The 22,897-nt window shown below is 35.0% G+C and overlaps 1 protein-coding gene across 1 annotated transcript; it reads right to left on the bottom strand.

The window, feature by feature from the left end:
- Window positions 1–10,821: 10,821 nt before the first annotated feature.
- Window positions 10,822–19,807, bottom strand: LOC141401651 (uncharacterized). Its single transcript, XM_073981986.1, has 2 exons — window positions 19,511–19,807; window positions 10,822–11,759 (listed from the first exon to the last, which is right to left on the bottom strand). Exon 2 carries the CDS (start codon window positions 11,755–11,757, stop codon window positions 10,822–10,824), a length of 936 nt encoding a protein of 311 aa, XP_073838087.1. The 5' UTR covers window positions 11,758–11,759; window positions 19,511–19,807.
- Window positions 19,808–22,897: the final 3,090 nt, after the last annotated feature.

Below are 22,897 nucleotides of genomic sequence, written 5' to 3'. Positions count from 1 at the left end.
CTTTACGATGACAGCTTTTCTGCTTCGAATGTAGGCGCAAATGTTAATATCGCAATGTTGAACTTCAACACCTAAGGCAGTTCCCATTTTAAAAACAGCTTCATATAAATCACCAGTTGACAGTTGGTTTGGAAGGCCGCTTATCAAAAGATCACCTCTATTCAATTGCCTGCGTAATGCATTATTTTCCATTTCTAGTTGATTTATTTTGGTTTTGACATAGTTATCGGTTTCTTTGGTTTTTGCAATACAAGTGGCTACTTCCTCCTTTATTCCATCTAACTTTGACATTATATCTTCAGACACAACTTTTGATAACATTTTAATGCAGTTTTCCAAACTATCAAGTTTAGTTGAAACATCACCAGTCGGGCCAGTACTTTTAATGCTCTATCTCTTCTAGTTTCGGAGATATCATGACTTTTCTATAAGTGTGCTTTTAATGCTCTATCTCTTCTAGTTTCGGAGATATCACAACTTTTTTGTAGGTGTACTTTTAACGCTCTATCTCTTCTAGTTTCGGAGATATCACGACTTGTCTATAAGTGTGCTTTTAATGCTCTATCTCTTCCAGTTTCGGAGATATCACGACTTTTTTGTAGGTGTACTTTTAATGCTCTATCTCTTCTAGTTTCGGAGATATCACGAATTTTTTATAGGTGTACCTTTAATGCTATATCTCTTCTAGTTTCGGAGATATCATGAGTTTTCTATAAGTGTACTTTTAATGCTTTATCACTTTTAGTTTCGGAGATATTACGACTATTCTATAAGTGTACTTTTAATGCTCTATCTCTTCTAGTTTCGGAGATATTACGACTTTTTTATAGGTGTACTTTTAATGCTCTATCTCTTCTAGTTTCACGAATTTTTTATAAGTGTACCTTTATCGATCTATCTCTTCTAGTTTCAGAGATATCACGAGTTTTTTATAGGTGTACTTTTATGCTCTATCCCTTCTAGTTTCGGAGATATCACGACTTTTTTGTAGGTGTGCTTTTAATGCTCTATCTCTTCTAGCTTCGGAGATATCATGAATTTTTTGTAGGTGTACTTTTAACGCTCTATCTCTTCTAGTTTCGGAGATATCACGACTTTTTTATAGGTGTACTTTTAATGCTCTATCTCTTCTAGTTTCGGAGATATCACGACTTTTTTGTAGGTGTACTTTTAGTGCTCTATCTCTTCTAGTTTCGGAGATATCACGACTTTTCTATAAGTGTGCTTTTAATGCTCTATCTCTTCTAGTTTCGGAGATATCACAACTTTTTTGTAGGTGTACTTTTAACGCTCTATCTCTTCTAGTTTCGGAGATATCACGACTTTTCTATAAGTGTGCTTTTAATGCTCTATCTCTTCTAGTTTCGGAGATATCACGACTTTTTTGTAGGTGTACTTTTAACGCTCTATCTCTTCTAGTTTCGGAGATATCACGACTTGTCTATAAGTGTGCTTTTAATGCTCTATCTCTTCTAGTTTCGGAGATATCACGAATTTTTTATAGGTGTACCTTTAATGCTATATCTCTTCTAGTTTCGGAGATATCATGAGTTTTCTATAAGTGTACTTTTAATGCTTTATCACTTTTAGTTTCGGAGATATCACGACTTTTTTGTAGGTGTACTTTTAACGCTCTATCTCTTCTAGTTTCGGAGATATCACGACTTTTCTATAAGTGCACTTTTAGTGCTCTATCTCTTCTAGTTTCGGAGATATCACGACTTGTTTGTAGGTGTATTTTTAACGCTCTATCTCTTCTAGTTTCGGAGATATCACGAATTTTCTATAAGTGTGCTTTTAATGCTCTATCTCTTCTAGTTTCGGAGATATCACGACTTTTCTATAAGTGTACTTTTAATGCTCTATCTCTTCTAGTTTCGGAGATATCACGAATTTTTTATAGGTGTACTTTTAATGCTATATCTCTTCTAGTTTCGGAGATGTCACGACTTTTTTGTAGGTGTACTTTTAACGCTCTATCTCTTCTAGTTTCAGAGATATCACGACTTTTCTAAAAGTGTACTTTTAATGCTCTATCTCTTCTAGTTTCGGAGATATTACGACTTTTCTATAAGTGTACTTTTAATGCTCTATCTCTTCTAGTTTCGGAGATATTACGACTTTTTTATAGGTGTAGTTTTTATGCTCTATCTCTTCTAGTTTCGGAGATATCACGACTTTTCTATAAGTGTACTTTTAATGCTCTATCTCTTCTAGTTTCGGAGATATCATGAGTTTTCTATAAGCGTACTTTTAATGCTCTATCTCTTCTAGTTTCGGAGATATCACGAATTTTTTATAGGTGTACTTTTAATGCTATATCTCTTCTAGTTTCGGAGATGTCACGACTTTTTTGTAGGTGTACTTTTAACGCTCTATCTCTTCTAGTTTCAGAGATATCACGACTTTTCTAAAAGTGTACTTTTAATGCTCTATCTCTTCTAGTTTCGGAGATATTACGACTTTTCTATAAGTGTACTTTTAATGCTCTATCTCTTCTAGTTTCGGAGATATTACGACTTTTTTATAGGTGTACTTTTTATGCTCTATCTCTTCTAGTTTCGGAGATATCACGACTTTTCTATAAGTGTACTTTTAATGCTCTATCTCTTCTAGTTTCGGAGATATCATGAGTTTTCTATAAGCGTACTTTTAATGCTCTATCTCTTCTAGTTTCGGAGATATCACGACTTTTTTAGAAGTGTACTTTTAACGCTCTATCTCTTCTAGTTTCGGAGATATCACGACTTTTCTAGTAATGCACTTTAAATGCTATATCCCTTCTAGTTTCGGAGATACCACGACTTTTTATAGGTGTACTTTTAATGCTCTATCTCTTCTAGTTTCGGAGATACCACGACTTTTTTGTAGGTGTACTTTTAACGCTCTATCTCTTCTAGTTTCGGAGATATAACGACTTTTTTATAAGTGTACTTTTAATGCTCTATCCCGTCTAGTTTCGGAGATATTACGACTTTTTTATAGGTGTACTGTTTATGCTCTATCTCTTCTAGTTTCGGAGATATCACGACTTTTTTGTAGGTGTACTTTTAACTCTCTATCTCTTCTAGTTTCGGAGATATCACGACTTTTTTGTAGGTGTACTTTTAATGCTCTATTTCTTCTATAGGTGTACTTTTTATGCTCTATTTCTTCTAGTTTCGGAGATATCATGAATTTTTTGTAGGTGTGCTTTTAACGCTCTATCTCTTCTAGTTTCGGAGATATCACGACTTTTTTGTAGGTGTACTTTGAACGCTCTATCTCTTCTAGTTTCGGAGATATCACGACTTTTCTATAAGTGCACTTTTAGTGCTCTATCTCTTCTAGTTTCGGAGATATCACTACTTGTTTGTAGGTGTACCTTTAACGCTCTATCTCGTCTAGTTTCGGAGATATCACGAATTTTCTATAAGTGTGCTTTTAATGCTCTATCTCTTCTAGTTTCGGAGATATCTCGACTTTTCTATAAGTGTACTTTTAATGCTCTATCTCTTCTAGTTTCGGAGATATCACGAATTTTTTATAGGTGTACTTTTAATGCTATATCTCTTCTAGTTTCGGAGATATCATGAGTTTTCTATAAGTGTACTTTTAATGCTCTATCTCTTCTAGTTTCAGAGATATCAGGAGTTTTTTATAGGTGTACTTTTAATGCTCTATCTCTTCTAGTTTCGGAGATATCACGAATTTTCTATAAGTGTGCTTTTAATGCTCTATCTCTTCTAGTTTCGGAGATATCACGACTTTTTTGTAGGTGTACTTTTAAAGCTCTATCACTTCTAGTTTCGGAGATATCACGACTTTTCTACAAGTGAATTTTATGCTCTATCTCTTCTAGTTTCGGAGATATCATGAGTTTTCTATAAGTGTACTTTTAATGCTCTATCTCGTCTAGTTTCGGAGATATTACAACTTTTTTATAGGTGTACTTTTTATGCTCTATCTCTTCTAGTTTCGGAGATATCACGACTTTTCTATAAGTGAATTTTATGCTCTATCTCTTCTAGTTTCGGAGATATCACGAGTTTTTTATAGGTGTACTTTTAATGCTCTATCTCTTCTAGTTTCGGAGATATCACGACTTTTTATAGGTGTACTTTTTATGCTCTATCTCTTCTAGTTTCGGAGATATCACGACTTTTTTATAGGTGTACTTTTAATGCTCTATCCCTTCTAGTTTCGGAGATATCATGAGCTGTAATTATAATGCTTTATCTCTTCTAGTTTCGGAGATATCACGACTTTTTTATAGGTGCACTTTTAATGCTCTATCTCTTCTAGTTTCGGAGATATCACGACTTTTTTATAGGTATACTTTCAATGCTTTATCTCTTCTAGTTTCAGAGATATCATGAGTTTTCTATAAGTGTGCTTTTAATGCTCTATCTCTTCTAGTTTCGGAGATATCACGACTTTTTTATAGGTGTACTTTTTATGCTCTATCTCTTCTAGTTTCGGAGATATCATGAGTTGTACTTATAATGCTCTATCTCTTCTAGTTTCGGAGATATCACGACTTTTCTATAAGTGTACGCTATCTCTTCTAGTTTCGGAGATATCACAACTTTTTTATAGGTGTACTTTATTGCTCTATCTCTTCTAGTTTCGGAGATATCACGACTTTTTTATAGGTGTACTTTTAATGCTCTACCTCTTCTAGTTTCGGATATTTCACGACTTTTTTACAGGTGCACTTTTAATGCTCTATCTCTTCTAGTTTCGGAGATATCACGAATTTTTTATAGGTGTACTTTTAATGCTATATCTCTTCTAGTTTCGGAGATATCATGAGTTTTCCATAAGTGTACTTTTAATGCTCTATCTCTTCTAGTTTCGGAGATATCACGACTTTTCTATATGTGTACTTTTAATGCTCTATCTCGTCTAGTTTCGGAGATATTACGACTTTTTTATATGTGTACTTTTAACGCTCTATCTCTTATAGTTTCAGAGATATCACGACTTTTCTATAGGTGTACTTTTAATGCTCTACCTCTTCTAGTTTCGGAGATATCACGAATTTTTTATAGGTGTACTTTTAATGCTCTATCTCTTCTAGTTTCGGAGATATAACGACTTTTTAATAGGTGTACTTTTTATGCTCTATCTCTTCTAGTTTCGGAGATATCACGACTTTTCTATAAGTGAACTTTTAATGCTCTATCTCTTCTAGTTTCGGAGATATCACGACTTTTTTGTAGGTGTACTTTTAACGCTCTATCTCTTCTAGTTTCGGAGATATCACGACTTTTTTATAAGTGAACTTTTAATGCTCTATCTCTTCTAGTTTCGAAGATATCACGACTTTTTTGTAGGTGTACCTTTAACGCTCTATCTCTTCTAGTTTCGGAGATATCACGAATTTTATATAAGTGAACTTTTAATGCTCTATCTCTTCTAGTTTCGGAGATATCACGAATTTTTTATAGGTGTACTTTCAATGCTATATCTCTTCTAGTTTCGGAGATATCATGAGTTTTCTATAAGTGTAGTTTCGGAGATATTACGACTTTTTTATAGGTGTACTTTTTATGCTCTATCTCTTCTAGTTTCGGAGATATCACGACTTTTTTATAATTGTACTTTTAACGCTCTATCTCTTCTAGTTTCAGAGGTATCACGACTTTTTATAGGTGTACTTTTTATGCTCTATCTCTTCTAGTTTCGGAGATATCACGACTTTTTTATAGGTGTACTTTTAATGCTCTATCCCTTCTAGTTTCGGAGATATCACGACTTTTTTATACGTGTACTTTTAATGCTCTATCTCTTCTAGTTTCGGTGATATCACGAATGTTTTATAGGTGTACTTTTAATGCTCTATCCCTTCTAGTTTCGGAGATATCACGACTTTTTTTTATAAGTGTACTTTTAACGCTCTATCTATTCTAGTTTCGGCGATATCACGACTTTTTTATAGGTGTACTTTTTATGCTCTATCTCTTCTAGTTTCCGAGATATCATGACTTTTTTGTAGGTGTACTTTTAACGCTCTATCTCTTCTAGTTTCGGAGATATCACAACTTTTCTATAAGTGAACTTTTAATGCTCTATCTCTTCTAGTTTCGGAGATATCATGACTTTTTTGTAGGTGTACTTTTAACGCTCTATCTCTTCTAGTTTCGGAGATATCACGAATTTTTTATAGGTGTACTTTTAATACTATATCTCTTCTAGTTTCTGAGATATCACGACTTTTTTTATAAGTGTACTTTTAACGCTCTATCTCTTCTAGTTTCAGAGATATCACGACTTTTTTATAGGTGCACTTTTAATGCTCTATCTCTTCTAGTTTCGGAGATATCACGACTTTTTTATAGGTGTACTTTTAATGCTCTATCTCTTCTAGTTTCGGAGATATCACGACTTTTTATAGGTGTACTTTTTATGCTCTATCTCTTCTAGTTTCGGAGATATCACGAATTTTTTATAGGTGTACTTTTAATGCTATATCTCTTCTAGTTTCGGAGATATCACGACTTTTTTGTAGGTGTACTTTTAAAGCTCTATCTCTTCTAGTTTCGGAGATATCACGACTTTTCTATAAGTGAACTTTTATGCTCTATCTCTTCTAGTTTCGGAGATATCACGACTTTTTTTATAAGTGTACTTTTAACGCTCTATCTCTTCTAGTTTCAGAGATATCACGACTTTTTTATAGGTGCACTTTTAATGCTCTATCTCTTCTAGTTTCGGAGATATCATGACTTTTTTATAGGTGTACTTTTAATGCTCTATCCCTTCTAGTTTCGGAGATATCATGAGCTGTACTTACAATGCTTTATCTCTTCTAGTTTCGGAGATATCACGACTTTTTTATAGGTGTACTTTTAATGCTCTATCCCTTCTAGTTTCGGAGATATCATGAGCTGTACTTACAATGCTTTATCTCTTCTAGTTTCGGAAATATCACGACTTTTTTTCTAGGTGTACTTTAAATGATCTATCTCTTCTAGTTTCGGAGATATCACGACATTTTTATAAGTGTACTTTCAGTGCTTTATCTCTTCTAGTTTCAGAGATATCATGAGTTTTCTATAAGTGTACTTTTAATGCTCTATCTCTTCTAGTTTCGCAGATATCACGACTTTTTTATAGGTGTACTTTTTATGCTCTATATCTTCTAGTTTCGGAGATATCACGACTTTTTTTATAGGTGTACTTTTTATGCTCTATCTCTTCTAGTTTCGGAGATATCATGAGTTGTACTTATAATGCTCTATCTCTTCTAGTTTCGGAGATATCACGAATTTTTTATAGGTGTACTTTTAATGCTATATCTCTTCTAGTTTCGGAGATATCATGAGTTTTCTATAAGTGTACTTTTAATGCTCTATCTCTTCTAGTTTCGGAGATATCACGACTTTTCTATATATGCACGTTTAATGCTCTATCTCGTCTAGTTTCGGATATATTACGACTTTTTTATATGTGTACTTTTAACGCTCTATCTCTTGTAGTTTCAGAGATATTACGACTTTTTTATAGGTGCACTTTTAATGCTCTACCTCTTCTAGTTTCGGAGATATCACGAATTTTTTATAGGTGTACTTTTAATGCTCGATCTCTTCTAGTTTCGGAGATATCACGACTTTTCTATAAGTGTATTTTAATGCTCTATCTCGTCTAGTTTCGGAGATATCACGTCATTTTTGTAGGTGTACTTTTAACGCTCTATCTCTTCTAGTTTCGGAGATATCACGACTTTTCTATAAGTGTACTTTTAATGCTCTATCTCCTCTAGTTTCGGAGATATCACGAATTTTTTATAGGTGTACTTTCAATGCTATATCTCTTCTAGTTTCGGAGATATCATGAGTTTTCTATAAGTGCAGTTTCGGAGATATTACGACTTTTTTATAGGTGTACTTTTTATACTCTATCTCTTCTAGTTTCGGAGATATCACGAATTTTTTATAAGTGTACTTTTAACGCTCTATCTCTTCTAGTTTCAGAGATATCACGACTTTTTATAGGTGCACTTTTAATGCTCTATCTCTTCTAGTTTCGGAGATATCACGACTTTTTTATAGGTGTACTTTTAATGCTCTATCTCTTCTAGTTTCGGAGATATCACGACTTTTTTATAGGTGTACTTTTAATGCTCTATCCCTTCTAGTTTCGGAGATATCATGAGCTGTACTTATAATGCTTTATTTCTTCTAGTTTCGGAGATATCACGACTTTTTTCTAGGTGTACTTTTAATGCTCTATCTCTTCTAGTTTCGGAGATATCGCGACTTTTTTATAGGTGTACTTTTTATGCTCTATCTCTTCTAGTTTCGGAGATATCATGACTTTTTTGTAGGTGTACTTTTAATGCTCTATCTCTTCTAGTTTCGGAGATATCACGACTTTTTTATAGGTGTACTTTTAATGCTCTATCTCTTCTAGTTTCGGAGATATCACGACTTTTTTATAGGTGTACTTTTAATGCTCTATCCCTTCTAGTTTCGGAGATATCATGAGCTGTACTTATAATGCTTTATTTCTTCTAGTTTCGGAGATATCACGACTTTTTTCTAGGTGTACTTTTAATGCTCTATCTCTTCTAGTTTCGGAGATATCGCGACTTTTTTATAGGTGTACTTTTTATGCTCTATCTCTTCTAGTTTCGGAGATATCATGACTTTTTTGTAGGTGTACTTTTAATGCTCTATCTCTTCTAGTTTCGGAGATATCACGACTTTTTTATAGGTGTACTTTTAATGCTCTATCTCTTCTAGTTTCGGAGATATCACGACTTTTTTATAGGTGTACTTTTAATGCTCTATCCCTTCTAGTTTCGGAGATATCATGAGCTGTACTTATAATGCTTTATTTCTTCTAGTTTCGGAGATATCACGACTTTTTTCTAGGTGTACTTTTAATGCTCTATCTCTTCTAGTTTCGGAGATATCGCGACTTTTTTATAGGTGTACTTTTTATGCTCTATCTCTTCTAGTTTCGGAGATATCACAACTTTTCTATAAGTGAACTTTTAATTCTCTATCTCTCTAGTTTCGGAGATATCACGACTTTTTTGTAGGTGTACTTTTAAAGCTCTATCTCTTCTAGTTTCGGAGATATCATGAGCTGTACTTATAATGCTTTATCCCTTCTAGTTTCGGAGATATCACGACTTTTTTATAGGTGCACATTTAATGCTCTATCTCTTCCAGTTTCGGAAATATCACGACTTTTTTTCTAGGTGTACTTTAAATGCTCTATCTCTTCTAGTTTCGGAAATATCACGGCATTTTTATAGGTGTACTTTTTATGCTCTATCTCTTCTAGTTTCGGAGATATCACGACTTTTTTATAGGTATACTTTCAATGCTTTATCTCTTCTAGTTTCAGAGATATCATGAGTTTTCTATAAGTGTACTTTTAATGCTCTATCTCTTCTAGTTTCGCAGATATCACGACTTTTTTATAGGTGTACTTTTTATGCTCTATCTCTTCTAGTTTCGGAGATATCATGAGTTGTACTTATAATGCTCTATCTCTTCTAGTTTCGGAGATATCACGACTTTTCTATAAGTGTACGCTATCTCTTCTAGTTTCGGAGATATCACGAATTTTTTATAGGTGTACTTTATTGCTCTATCTCTTCTAGTTTCGGAGATATCACGACTTTTCTATAAGTGTACGCTATCTCTTCTAGTTTCGGAGATATCACGACATTTTATAGGTGTACTTTATTGCTCTATCTCTTCTAGTTTCGGAGATATCACGACTTTTTTACAGGTGCACTTTTAATGCTCTATCTCTTCTAGTTTCGGAGATATCACGAATTTTTTATAGGTGTACTTTTAATGCTATATCTCTTCTAGTTTCGGAGATATCATGAGTTTTCTATAAGTGTACTTGTTTCTCTACAAACCTTTTTAATGTTTTAATTTTCCTTTTTTCTAACAAATGATAAGATTTTCGTTTTTTTTCGTTTTAATATTTGTACAAAGTATAGTGAGTGGTTTTATTTGTAATTCAATGTGGTTTGTATGTGTATGTACAATTCAATTTTGTGTTGTTTTGAGATTAGGTTTTAATTAGTGAAATTTTTAGTGCAATATATTTAATTCAGGCTAGGTTCTTTTTTATACAAATTGGTGGGGAATGCAATATATTTCGTGCAATATTAGATTTTAAGTAGTTTTAGATTCTTTAGGTAGGTTTAGATTTTAGATAGATTTAAGTTTTACATAGTTTTAGGTTTTAAATAGGTTTAAGTAATGTGCAATTTAGGCTAGTTTTCACTTTTAACTGTTCTGTACAAAATGTGTTGTGATTTTAATTATGTTTTAAGTAAATATTTTAAACTTTGTAATTTTTGTTTTTTGTATGCAATTACGTGTTATATGTACAAAGATAGTTAACAACTTTTATGTTTTGTGTTTAACAAAATGTGATTGTTTCTTGTGTGTAATTTCTAGTTTGTACTTGTGATTATTTTATGTTCACTTTCTGTTCTTTTAACAATATGTATGTGACTTGAGCAGATTTTATGTTGTAACAAATTGTGTTATTGTAACTTGTGTTCACTGTGAGAGTAACGTGCGCTTGAAATACCGGTGAGAAACTGAAACCCCTTTGCTGCCTTGATCGCTTTTAAAGCATAACTATATTTTCCAATGCTATTGGAAGGCAGCAAAGGGAATAGACTAGCAGTTGCATAAATATGTAAATATATATGTATATTTGCGAACCGCTAGCCCAAAGTAAATGACAAATTTGACAAACAACAGGTTCGACCAAAGTAATTATGACCGGTATGGTCCTTGACCATACATGCTCCCCCTCACAGTGACACAGTGATACTCTCCGCTTCTCTTCAGCTCAGCTTCTCTCCATGTTTTTAATTGGACCGCTGATGACGAAGCCCAACGCCGTCTCGTAGCCGTAAACATCGCCCAGCCCAGTAAACATTCGGCCTTCTCTGCTTATCGCCGAGTACGTGTCACCGCCTAGTTCCAGTTCAATTGGGAGGTTACCTCTGGGATCAACATCGGCCAGACGGTTTGCGGGGAAGTCGACTGTAGGGTCCTCGATAATTGGGTCGCTATATGGCCGGTATGGGAGCTCATTCGTAATTAGGGCGTTTATCTTCAATGCCCACGTATCATTGGTGTTGCGACTCATGATTTTAAATGTCGTAAATCTTCTGCTTTTGTGCAGGAATGAGCGCAAACCCAGGCGCCTGAAGGATGCGTAAGAAATCCTGGACATGGCTGCTCCTTGAAGAACGAGCGCTCGAATTGTCGCGTACGTCTCAATTTCTTCCGCCACCACACGTACCATCGCCGTTGGCACAAAGACAAGGTCCCAAGTGAACCTCACAACTACATCGGGAATCATCGGTTGAGGCTCTTGAATTTGGGGAGCCCCATGTAAAAGGGTGTGGTGGCGATTGTCGCATTTATGGCAGCTCGTCAATGATGTACAGTCGGGTGCGAGGTGGCTTCTAGCCAGACAGTTACGACAGTAGCTTCGCCTCTCTACTGTCTCGTATCTTTGATGGGGTGACATATCTAGGAAGCGGCGACACGTACTTAGCGCGTGGTCATCCTGACACAGACCACACGCACGCTGCCAGAAGCTGGGGCGATCACGGCGGGCATCTTGCTGGCGACGGCGCTGGGATGAACGGCTTCTGTCTGGTTGCTGGTGATTCTGTTGTCGCTGGCTTCCAGGTGAACGGGATCGGGGTCTTCGGGCTTGTACTGGCGCACCATTGGCTGCTGGCATGTTGCGATCCTGCAAATAGGCTGCCATATCTGAAAAGAGGAAGAGGCGAGTACCAAGATTTTTACAAGTAGGGGGTCCGACTAGTCAGTCGGTAAATAATTTGACGACTTTCGTTATGGGTCGAGTTACTATTCCTCCACTAGTACGTATATCTACAACTCTGACATTGGTGTCTACCCCGTGATATGTTTTGTCGACTCTTCCCATTTTCCACTCATTGGGAGCCAGTCTGTCGTCTTTAATGACTATTAAATCCCCCTCTTTTAAGTTATCTTGCTGATATTTCCATTTAGTTCTACGGTGTAATTCCCTCAAGTACTCTAATTTCCATCTCTGACAAAAATTGTGGGAAATAATCTTGAGCCTTTTCCATCTATTTGCTAAGTTTATGTCGCAATCTGAGAAATCAGGTTCGGGTGGAGCAAGAATTGGCGTGCCAATCAAAAAGTGACCGGGTGTTAGTGGGGATAGATCGTTTGGATCTTCGCTAGCAGAACTGAGGGGTCTAGAATTCAGACATGCTTCAATCCGTATTAAAATAGTAGAAAGTTCCTCAAATGTAAAGTTCATTTTCGGAATTGATTTACGCAAATGGGTTTTAAAGGATTTGACACCTGCCTCCCAAAGACCGCCCATATGGGGAGCTCCAGGAGGAATGAATTTCCAATTAAGATTTTGTTGTATGTTTTGATGAATAACAGAGTTTTGTAGAGTCTTGAAAAAAGCGAGTCTTTCCTTTTTCAAAATTTCCGCAGCTCCCACAAAATTCGTACCATTGTCTGAGTAAATACATGATGGGCAGCCGCGCCGACCAATAAATCTCGAAAATGCTGCTAGGAATGACTGAGTTGATAAATCGCTGGTGGCTTCGAGGTGCATAGCTTTTGTCGCGAAACAGACAAAAACACAGACGTAGCCTTTGGTGATCAAACAAGCTCTACCAGTGAAGTTTTTGATGTTGAATGGGCCCGCGAAATCGACCCCTGTTGTGTTGAATGGGCGCGACAATAACGTCCTTTCGGGGGGCAGAGATGCCATAATTTGCTTTTGAGCATGACTTTTGTATAATACACATGGTTTGCAGTTGTTGATAACCTTTTTTATCAACGGCTTCAGTCTGAATATCCAGAATTCAGATCTCAAAATACGTGTTAATAACTGGTTCCCACCGTGTAACGTTACCTTGTGTGAAAATTCAACAAGCAAATGTGTCAACTTCGCATTGTACGGCAGAATAATAGGATGCCGCTCATTGTAGGTGAGAGCCGGCGATTGTACGAGCCTACCATTTGCACGCATAATGCCTTTTGCGTCCAGAAACGGGTTCAAGGTTAGCAAAGAACTGCTTGATGATATTCGTGAGCGCTTTTGTAAAACATCGTACTCATCGGGAAAGTAGAATTTCTGGGTTCGTATAATGGCGGCTCGTTTTCCGTTTTGAATTTCCTCTGCTGTAAGCTCCATCGATGAAACTCGAAGATGCCGTCTATTTTCACCGGTATTCCGCCAAAATCTCAAAGCATAAGCATATGTTCGATAAAGTTTTGATAGAGAGGAAAAATTCTGCAAGGGATCTTCATCGATATTAATCGCCAGAACTTTTACAGTTTTCGCTTCTAGATTAGTTTCTTCATTAACTTCCTTTAATGGCCAACTGGATTTCTGTAATTTTAACCAATGTGGGCCATGCCACCATAACTGATGACTATTTAGTTCATTAGGCGAGCAACCGCGACTAGCAATGTCTGCTGGGTTATCCTCTGAGTCAATATGATGCCAATTTTCGTTCCCCACATTGTCTAAAATCTCTGATATTCTATTTCCGACGAAAGTTGACCAATGGCACGGCGGTTTCTTGAGCCAGGCAAGGACTATTGTAGAGTCAGTCCAATAGTGTAATGAAAAGTTTGAGATTTGAAGATTTTTTAAGATCGTATGCGTCAACTTCGACAGTAAAACGGCTCCGCATAATTCCAGCCGTGGAAGAGAGATCTTTTTAATAGGCGCAACCCTAGTTTTGGCCGTTAGCAAAAAAGTTTCAATTTCGTTATTCGATTTTTCAATTCTTATGTACAAGGCGGCTGCGTAGGCACTCTCTGATGCGTCGCAAAATCCATGTATTTCGATGTTTGTGTCTGGTGAGAAATGAATCCATCTTGGTATTTTCAAGTGTTCTATCTCGCAACTATTTTTGACGAAGTTTTTCCAATTTAGCATTGTAAGGGGTTTCAGAATATCATCCCAGGTTATCTTATCTAGCCATACTTGTTGCATGACTAGCTTCGCTACCACTACAATAGGCGCGAGCCAACCACATGGATCGAATAATTTCGCGATCGTTGAAAGTACTTCTCTTTTTGTATATGAATCCTTATTTTCCATGTCTGGAGGGTTGAATGTGAAGAAATCTCCTGAGATATTCCAACGTATCCCTAAGGTTTTTGTAGATGCATCCTCGGAAATATCAAGTAGGTTTACAGGAAGTAATTTTTCTGCAGGTAAATCACTAATAATCTGTGGGTCATTTGATGTCCATTTCATTAGCTCGAATCCTGCAGATTCCATTGCAGAAATGAGTTCTTTCCGAGAATTTATTGTATCTTGTAACGTGTGTCCTCCAGCTAACACATCATCGACATATAAATTTTCCAAAATTATTTTTGATGCTAGAGGGTAAGTATCCTTTATGTCTTCCGCTAGTTGTATTAGAGTTCGCAGAGCTAGAAAGGGTGCGCAATTCACTCCAAAAGTGACCGTAAGTAATTCGTAGTCTTCCACAGGATCATTGAGAGATTTTCTAAATAGAATCCTTTGGAATTGGGTTTGCTTGGGGTTCAATAATATTTGCCGGTACATTTTTGTCACATCGGCATTAAATACATATCTGAAGAATCGCCATTTCAGTACTTGTAACACAATATCTTGTTGTAAGATTGGTCCAGCAAATAAGTTATCATTCAGGCTCTTCTTATTTGATGTTGGACTCGAAGCATTGAAAACAACCCTAAGTTTCGATGTGATCTTATCGGGTCTGATAACCGCATGATGAGGTAGGTAATAGTTCGGAGTTTTGCTAATATCCTGTGCAGAAATCTTCCTCATATGTCCTAATTCAAGATATTCCAGGATCGTTTTATCATAGAGATCCTTGATTTCAGGGGTTTTCATTAGTTTTCTTTCCATCCTGTAGAATTGCGCCAGTGCTATATTCCTCGATTCTCCGAGCTCTTCGTATTTTTTAAAAGGTAGGGTAACTACGTATCGACCCTCTGGATTTCTTCGAGTGGTTTCCGTGTAATTTTGTTCGCAAAAGACATCATCCTCTGACCTCAAAACCTGTTTTGGGGTTTCTTCCACCTCCCAAAATCGTGTCAATATTTTCTCCAAGGAAACTGTATTGCAAAGTGTAATTTGTCGTTGTTTCTGTGATTCATCTAACAATGGTCCGCCAATAATCCATCCAAAGACTGTTTTTTTGGGCTAATAGAGTACCAATTGATTTCATCGGAGCTCCAATTGTAAAGATAAGTGGTCCTATATCCATTCCAATTAACAGATCGACTGGTTGACTGATATAGAATTTAGGATCTGCTAACTCCATATTCGTGGCATCTCTAAGTTGAGTCTTATCCAAAGTATATGGCGGCAAATTAGATGGTAACGATTTTAACACGGGTGCCCAAACTTCCAATTTAAAGCTGGGTTCGACTCGTGATCGTAAAGTAAAAACGCAAGATCTATTTGATGTTTCTGCAACAAGTTGATTTATGCCTGAGACGTGTACAAGGTTCTTTCTTGTTAGCAAACTTAATCGATTTTTGAGCTTTTCTGTAATAAATGTAGACTGAGACCCAGAGTCAATTATTGCTCTGGCGTCATAAAATTGGCCATTTGCTTCAATTCGCACAAGAGCCGTAAAAAGCAAGGTTTCTCCAGAACTTTGTTTGTTGTTTCCATTATCCTGGAGAGTCAAAGTAGTTGTATTTAGTGGTTTTTCATTCGAAGTGGACTGTATGAATGTAGTTAGAGTTGAAGTACTTGTACTAGGGCGTTCTCCATCTCGTTCTAGGGTTTGTATTGCGGTTCGGTTCTCCGTACCTTTGTGAAGCATGGTATGATGTCGTTGACTGCAATTCCTACAGCCAAAACGACTCTTGCATTCTTTAACTCCGTGATTGGAAGATAGACAATTATAGCATAAGTGAGAATTTTTGACAACGTGAATTCTGTCATTCACATTTTTAGCCAAAAATTGTGCACAATCTCGAATAAAATGATTTGCCTTGCAAAGTTGGCAAGTATTTTGGTATTGTTGTTTGGGTTGTTGAGAGAAATTGGCTTTATTTTTTCCCATAGCGCTCTGATTTTGAGGTTTCTGAAATGTACTTGTTTGAAAACTGTTGGTGTATCTCATCCTTTTATTTTGCTCCACTTTAGGTTGACTATATTTTGAAAAGTTCGGCTTAATATTTCCCACCGACTCCATGGTTTTGAATTTATGAGTAAGATATTTATTGAAATCTTCCCATGATGGCAAAGTTTTGCAATCCTCCAGCGAATTTTCAAATTCCTCCAAAAAGGATCTGGGTAATTTGCTGGAACACAGATAAATTAGAATTGGATCCCATCCAGAAACTGGAATTTTGAGTGTTTCCAATGTCTGAACGCAAGTATTTACTGTTCTCTGCAACTTTTGTATTGTGAAACTTGAATCAGTGGTGACGTTTGGGAGATTGAAAAGTATTTTGAGTTGCTCGTTTACCTGCATCCTCCTGTTCTCATATCGGTCTATCAAAAGTTTCCAGGCTACCTCAAACCCGTCATTTGTTAAAGGCACGTGGCTTATAATTTCCTGAGCTTCGCCTGTTGTTTTCTGCATGAGATGAAAAAGCTTTTCCACGTTACTCATTTTGGCGCTCTTTATGTATATGGCTGTGAATAAATCTCTGAAGGTTGGCCAGGCCGCGTATCCTCCTTTAAAAGACTCCGTATCACATGGCGGCAATCTCGAAATCGGGGTGAAATCGGGTTCTGCGCTGGCTTTTTGTTCCATTTGGGATTCTCGTTTGGCCTTTTCTTCCTTCTCATTCAGTTTAACCGTTTGTATTTGTCCGTTTAGTGCACCAATCGCCTTTTTGTAGACGTCTATAGCTTCCAAATAATGTTTCCTTAATTTATTTTTATCGATCGGTTTTTCCTCGGCTTCAGGAACATAGTCTCGACACTCCTCATAAGCTCGTTTGACTTGATCGAACACCGCATCCAGTTTCACTCGTGATGACTCCAGTGAATGTATGTCGTCTATTTGGTTAGCGATTGCTAAAATTGACGTGTAATCACTAAGATCATTCACGCAATTCGCAAACTTTTCGCATAAAGATTTGTCCATTTTGGTAAGTGAAGGGTCTAACTTTCAAACAGATTTTTGCTTAGCAAGAATTTGACAAAGTCGCCCAATGACGAGGACAAATTTGTTCCTTTTGGTTTTACAACAAAACCAAAAAAATTTTTGATTTTTCAAAATTTCGGATGTTATTTTCCAAATTATAAAATCAACGACGAATAATTTGAGGAGTCAAAATGATCTTAAATAGTTTTAAAATCACTATCGAGGTTTTTGTGAGAGAAAAAGAAATATTTGTAATCAAATATCTCTTAAAATCGCCAAAAAATTTAACTTCGACAAGAAAAATTCTTCCAAAACGAGCATAAAAAAATAGAGGCGAGAAAAGCAATAGAATTGTATGCAATTGTACCAAAAAAGTTGAGTAAAGTTTTCCAAATTGAGTCAGAAATGTGCAAAATACGACAAAAAGGCAACTCTTGATGGTCCACAACACGATAAGAAGCACAAATGAGCAAAAAACATTTAAAAATTTTAAATAAATTTTATCCACAAAAGATTGTTCAAAAAATGTTTGTTGGGTTGTCACTTCATGGGTTCAGCAACGTGTCAATTTTAGAAGCACAATTTATCAAAATTTTATAAAATCACTTAAGATTCCGCTTACAGGAGGATTTTATTTAATTTTAGCCAGTGTAATATCCAAAATTAGATTTTTCCAAAGTTTTAAAGTTTTTTGTTGAGACAATACATGTACTCAACAAGTCCCAGCAAACTGTTCCACAGGTGAAAATGTTTGGGGAAGTAAATGTTCAGAGTTTCAAACAAAAATGTTTCATAAAACAAAAGTAAATGCATTTGAGCAAAGTAAATGTTTTATCAATTGGTAAATATAATAAAGGATGAAATATTCATAAATGTTGAGTTTATAAAGTGAGGTTATCTAACCTCCAAGTGTGTTCACGCTTGTATTGTATTTACTCGGTTGTGTATGACAATGACGCCACGCTTCTCCAACGGTTATCGGAATTTGTATATAGGGTAATGTAATATGGCGATTATGTAAAGTATTTTCCCTATAGGGTTATGTGTAAACAAAATCCGCAAAAAAATATATGTTTAGTAAGGTTATGTTGTTTTGTATAAGTGACGCCAAAATCTGCGCTTGAATTTCCAAATAGTTGTTTATATTAGGTTTGTATTGTAAGTTATTGTAATTCTTCCAACAAAAGATGGGTTATTTTTATGTAAATTCCTCTAAATGTTGTTGTGTCATCAATATGACGCCGCAAATCCGCGCCAAATTGCAAAAATTTAGTTTGGTTATGAATTTTTGAGAGTATTCCCAGTATTGGGATTGCAAGAGTTAAAAACAAGGAGTTCAATATTCCCAAAAAGCTTGCATGTTTTTATGAGGTTATGAATTTGTGAAATTATGCCGCCAAAAAATGCGCCATAAGTTTCAGATGTACGCTTATGTATTGGTGTATGTAATTTTTGTAAAATTTTTCAAAAGAGAGTGAGAAAAAATATGTCTTTGCAACACTATGATGCCAAAGATTGCGCCAAAATTTTCATATAAAAACTTGTTTGTGTATGTAATGTAAAAAATTCCTCAAAATGAGATGGCAACTTTCCATAGTTATGTAAAATTTCCAAAAACTGTGAGTTTGTATTGTTTTCAAAATGGCTAACAGGTTATGCTTTCATTTAAAGCGTTCAAAAAGGCGGGTCAGATTCCACAGTTCCCACTGTATTCGGACGGACACAAGAGAGTACGAGAGAGAAAAAGTGTTAAAATGTTCCAACTTTCCACAAATAGAGCAAAATTTCCAACAATTTTCTAAATTTCCAACCTTTTTTTTATAAATGTTTCACGTTTTGTATGTATGTGTGTCTATTTTGCCAAGATTTTAACACCAAATTCCCAATTTCCAATGTATGTGTGAGCAAGATTTCTAGGTTATGCGATTGTATGTGTAATATTTCTCGGGATTTTAGCTCTAATTTCCAAGCTTTGGATGCTAACTTCTCAAAATTCCAAAACGTTTCCAATAAAATTTCTCTTTTCTTCCAATATTTAGTAAAAACTCCACAATTTTACGAGAAGAGATCGAAAAGGTCTAGATTTGTACGTGTATGTGTAGGCTTATCCAAAAAAAAAGGTTTCCAAAATTCCAAACAATTGTATGTGAAACAAGTAAAAAGAGAGCAAGTTTCGTATGTGTTTGTGCGGACGTGTATGTGTATTCCCTCGTAATCGTTAATGGGTCAACGTCAGTCCTTTATCCAGAGATTGGGTATTTTTGTGTCTCTAGCGTCAAATTATCCAATACTGGGACGCGTCATCAAGGGTAATACAGAGTCGGTGCCGTATTTTGCCGCACCCTGTATCCTTTGAATCACGTCAACAACAAAAATTTCATGGGTACTCACTTTGTTTCCTTTTTAGTGGACAAAAATGTGTATGTGTATTTGTGTGTGATTTGTTACCACTCTCTTGGCTGCTTTGCTTCTTCTTGACGTGTTCCTGTTCTCCTTTTTGTTGCTGATTGTTGGATTGTGATTTTTAGAATTTGTTTTTTGCGACCCGTACCGTATTATTTGTTGATTTTTGTGTTGTTTGGTTGGTAATTTGTTGATAAAAAATTATTAAAATTTCACTTGTTTTTATAAAAATTGTACTTTTGTCTATATATTTTTTCTTTTTTATTTGTAAAATAAAAATTATCGGTTTTATCAAGGTTCCACTGTTTTTCTGTCGTGTTCAATGTATGTGGGTTCCACTGTAAATGTATTTACTTTGCACTCTCTTTATGTATTTTCTTTCCACAAATTTAAATGTCACTGTTTATGTTGTTGTTGTATTCACTGTCTTTGATGCACTGTTTCGTTGTTATTGTTGTACATAACCGGCATTAATTTTTACACTTTTATGTTATATTTATTTTGCACAGTTTATTTATTGTTTTTGAAGATTTTTTTTTTATTTTAACTTTTTTGTGTTTTTCCACTATTTTTGTATTCCGTGTTCTCACTTTTTCCAATTTTCTCTCACCGATCTATCTGTATGTTTTTGTTGTATATTTCCAATATTTCTATTTCTTGTATTATTCCACTTTTGCACTTGTTGTTGTTATATATTATTTTTGCACTTTTTTCACTGTCTTATGCTTTGTTTGTTGTTTTTATTGTTTTAGCCACTCACTGTTCTATTTTTTCCAATTTTATTTATATTTCTTTTAATTTTTTCGTAATTGAATTCATTTATATTTTCACTGTCACTAATTGTTTTGATGTTTTTATTTATTTCTCTTTATGCGTTCAATATGCCGGTGTTCACTGAACGGTTCACTAGGGGCTTAGTTCAATTTTTATTCTCTTTTATTAAATTATTTTGACAATGAAATTTTATTTTTTTTCTTTTTTCAGCACTATAAGCAATTTTTAAATGATTTTTAAAAAACACAAATCTGGCTCGTATGGACCAAATGTTTCTCTACAAACCTTTTTAATGTTTTAATTTTCCTTTTTTCTAACAAATGATAAGATTTTCGTTTTTTTTCGTTTTAATATTTGTACAAAGTATAGTGAGTGGTTTTATTTGTAATTCAATGTGGTTTGTATGTGTATGTACAATTCAATTTTGTGTTGTTTTGAGATTAGGTTTTAATTAGTGAAATTTTTAGTGCAATATATTTAATTCAGGCTAGGTTCTTTTTTATACAAATTGGTGGGGAATGCAATATATTTCGTGCAATATTAGATTTTAAGTAGTTTTAGATTCTTTAGGTAGGTTTAGATTTTAGATAGATTTAAGTTTTACATAGTTTTAGGTTTTAAATAGGTTTAAGTAATGTGCAATTTAGGCTAGTTTTCACTTTTAACTGTTCTGTACAAAATGTGTTGTGATTTTAATTATGTTTTAAGTAAATATTTTAAACTTTGTAATTTTTGTTTTTTGTATGCAATTACGTGTTATATGTACAAAGATAGTTAACAACTTTTATGTTTTGTGTTTAACAAAATGTGATTGTTTCTTGTGTGTAATTTCTAGTTTGTACTTGTGATTATTTTATGTTCACTTTCTGTTCTTTTAACAATATGTATGTGACTTGAGCAGATTTTATGTTGTAACAAATTGTGTTATTGTAACTTGTGTTCACTGTGAGAGTAACGTGCGCTTGAAATACCGGTGAGAAACTGAAACCCCTTTGCTGCCTTGATCGCTTTTAAAGCATAACTATATTTTCCAATGCTATTGGAAGGCAGCAAAGGGAATAGACTAGCAGTTGCATAAATATGTAAATATATATGTATATTTGCGAACCGCTAGCCCAAAGTAAATGACAAATTTGACAAACAACAGGTTCGACCAAAGTAATTATGACCGGTATGGTCCTTGACCATACAGTACTTTTAATGCTCTATCTCTTCTAGTTTCGGAGATATCACGACTTTTCTATAAGCGTACATTTAATGCTCTATCTCTTCTAGTTTCGGAGATATCACGACTTTTCTATATGTGTACTTTTAATGCTCTATCTCGTCTAGTTTCGGAGATATTACGACTTTTTATATGTGTACTTTTTATGCTCTATCTCTTCTAGTTTCGGAGATATCACGAATGTTTTATAGGTGTACTTTTAATGCTCTATCCCTTCTAGTTTCGGAGATATCATGAGCTGTACTTATAATGCTTTATCTCTTCTAGTTTCGGAGATATCACGACTTTTTTATAGGTGCACTTTTAATGCTCTACCTCTTTTAGTTTCGGAGATATCACGACTTTTTATAAGTGTACTTTTAACGCTCTATCTCTTTTAGTTTCAGAGATATCACGACTTTTTTATAGGTGCACTTTTAATGCTCTATCTCTTTTAGTTTCGGAGATATCACGACTTTTTATAGGTGTACTTTTTATGCTCTATCTCTTCTAGTTTCGGAGATATCACGAATGTTTTATAGGTGTACTTTTAATGCTCTATCCCTTCTAGTTTCGGAGATATCATGAGCTGTACTTATAATGCTTTATCTCTTCTAGTTTCGGAGATATCACGACTTTTTTATAGGTGCACTTTTAATGCTCTATCTCCTTTAGTTTCGGAGATATCACGACTTTTTTCTAGGTGTACTTTTAATGCTCTATCTCTTCTAGTTTCGCAGATATCACGACTTTTTTATAGGTGTACTTTTTATGCTCTATCTCTTCTAGTTTCGGAGATATCACGACTTTTTTATAGGTATACTTTCAATGCTTTAAATCTTCTAGTTTCGGAGATATCATGAGTTTTCTATAGGTGAACTTTTATATCTCTATAACTTCTAGTTTCGGAGATATCACGACTTTTATGTAGGTGTTCTTTTAATGCTCTATCTCTTTAGTTTCGGATATATCACTACTTTTCTATAGGTGTACTTTTAATGCTCTATCTCTACTAGTTTTGAAGATATCACGACTTTTTTTATAGGTGTACTTTTAATGCTCTATCTCTTCTAGTTTCGGAGATATCACGACTTTTCTATAAGTGTACTTTTAATGCTCTATCTCTTCTAGTTTCGGAGATATCACGACTTTTCTATAAGTGTACTTTTAATGTTCTATCTGTGCTGGTTTCGGAGATATCACTACTTTCTATAATTGTACTTTTAATGCTCTATCTCTTTTAGTTTCGGAGATATCGAGACCTTTTTATAGGTGGACATTTAAAGCTCTATTTCTTCTAGTTTCGGAGATATCACGACTTTTCTATAAGCGTAGTTTTAATGCTCTATCTTTTCTAGTTTCGGAGATATCACGACTTTTTTATAGGTGTACTTTTC

The sequence above is a fragment of the Musca autumnalis genome, unplaced genomic scaffold (assembly GCF_047663935.1).
Source record: "Musca autumnalis isolate F117 unplaced genomic scaffold, ASM4766393v1 scaffold_4, whole genome shotgun sequence".
In the NCBI taxonomy this organism is placed as follows: Eukaryota; Metazoa; Arthropoda; class Insecta; order Diptera; family Muscidae; genus Musca; species Musca autumnalis.
The sequence above is the reverse complement of the archived record's forward strand: the minus strand, read 5'-3'. Positions and strand labels throughout refer to the sequence as shown.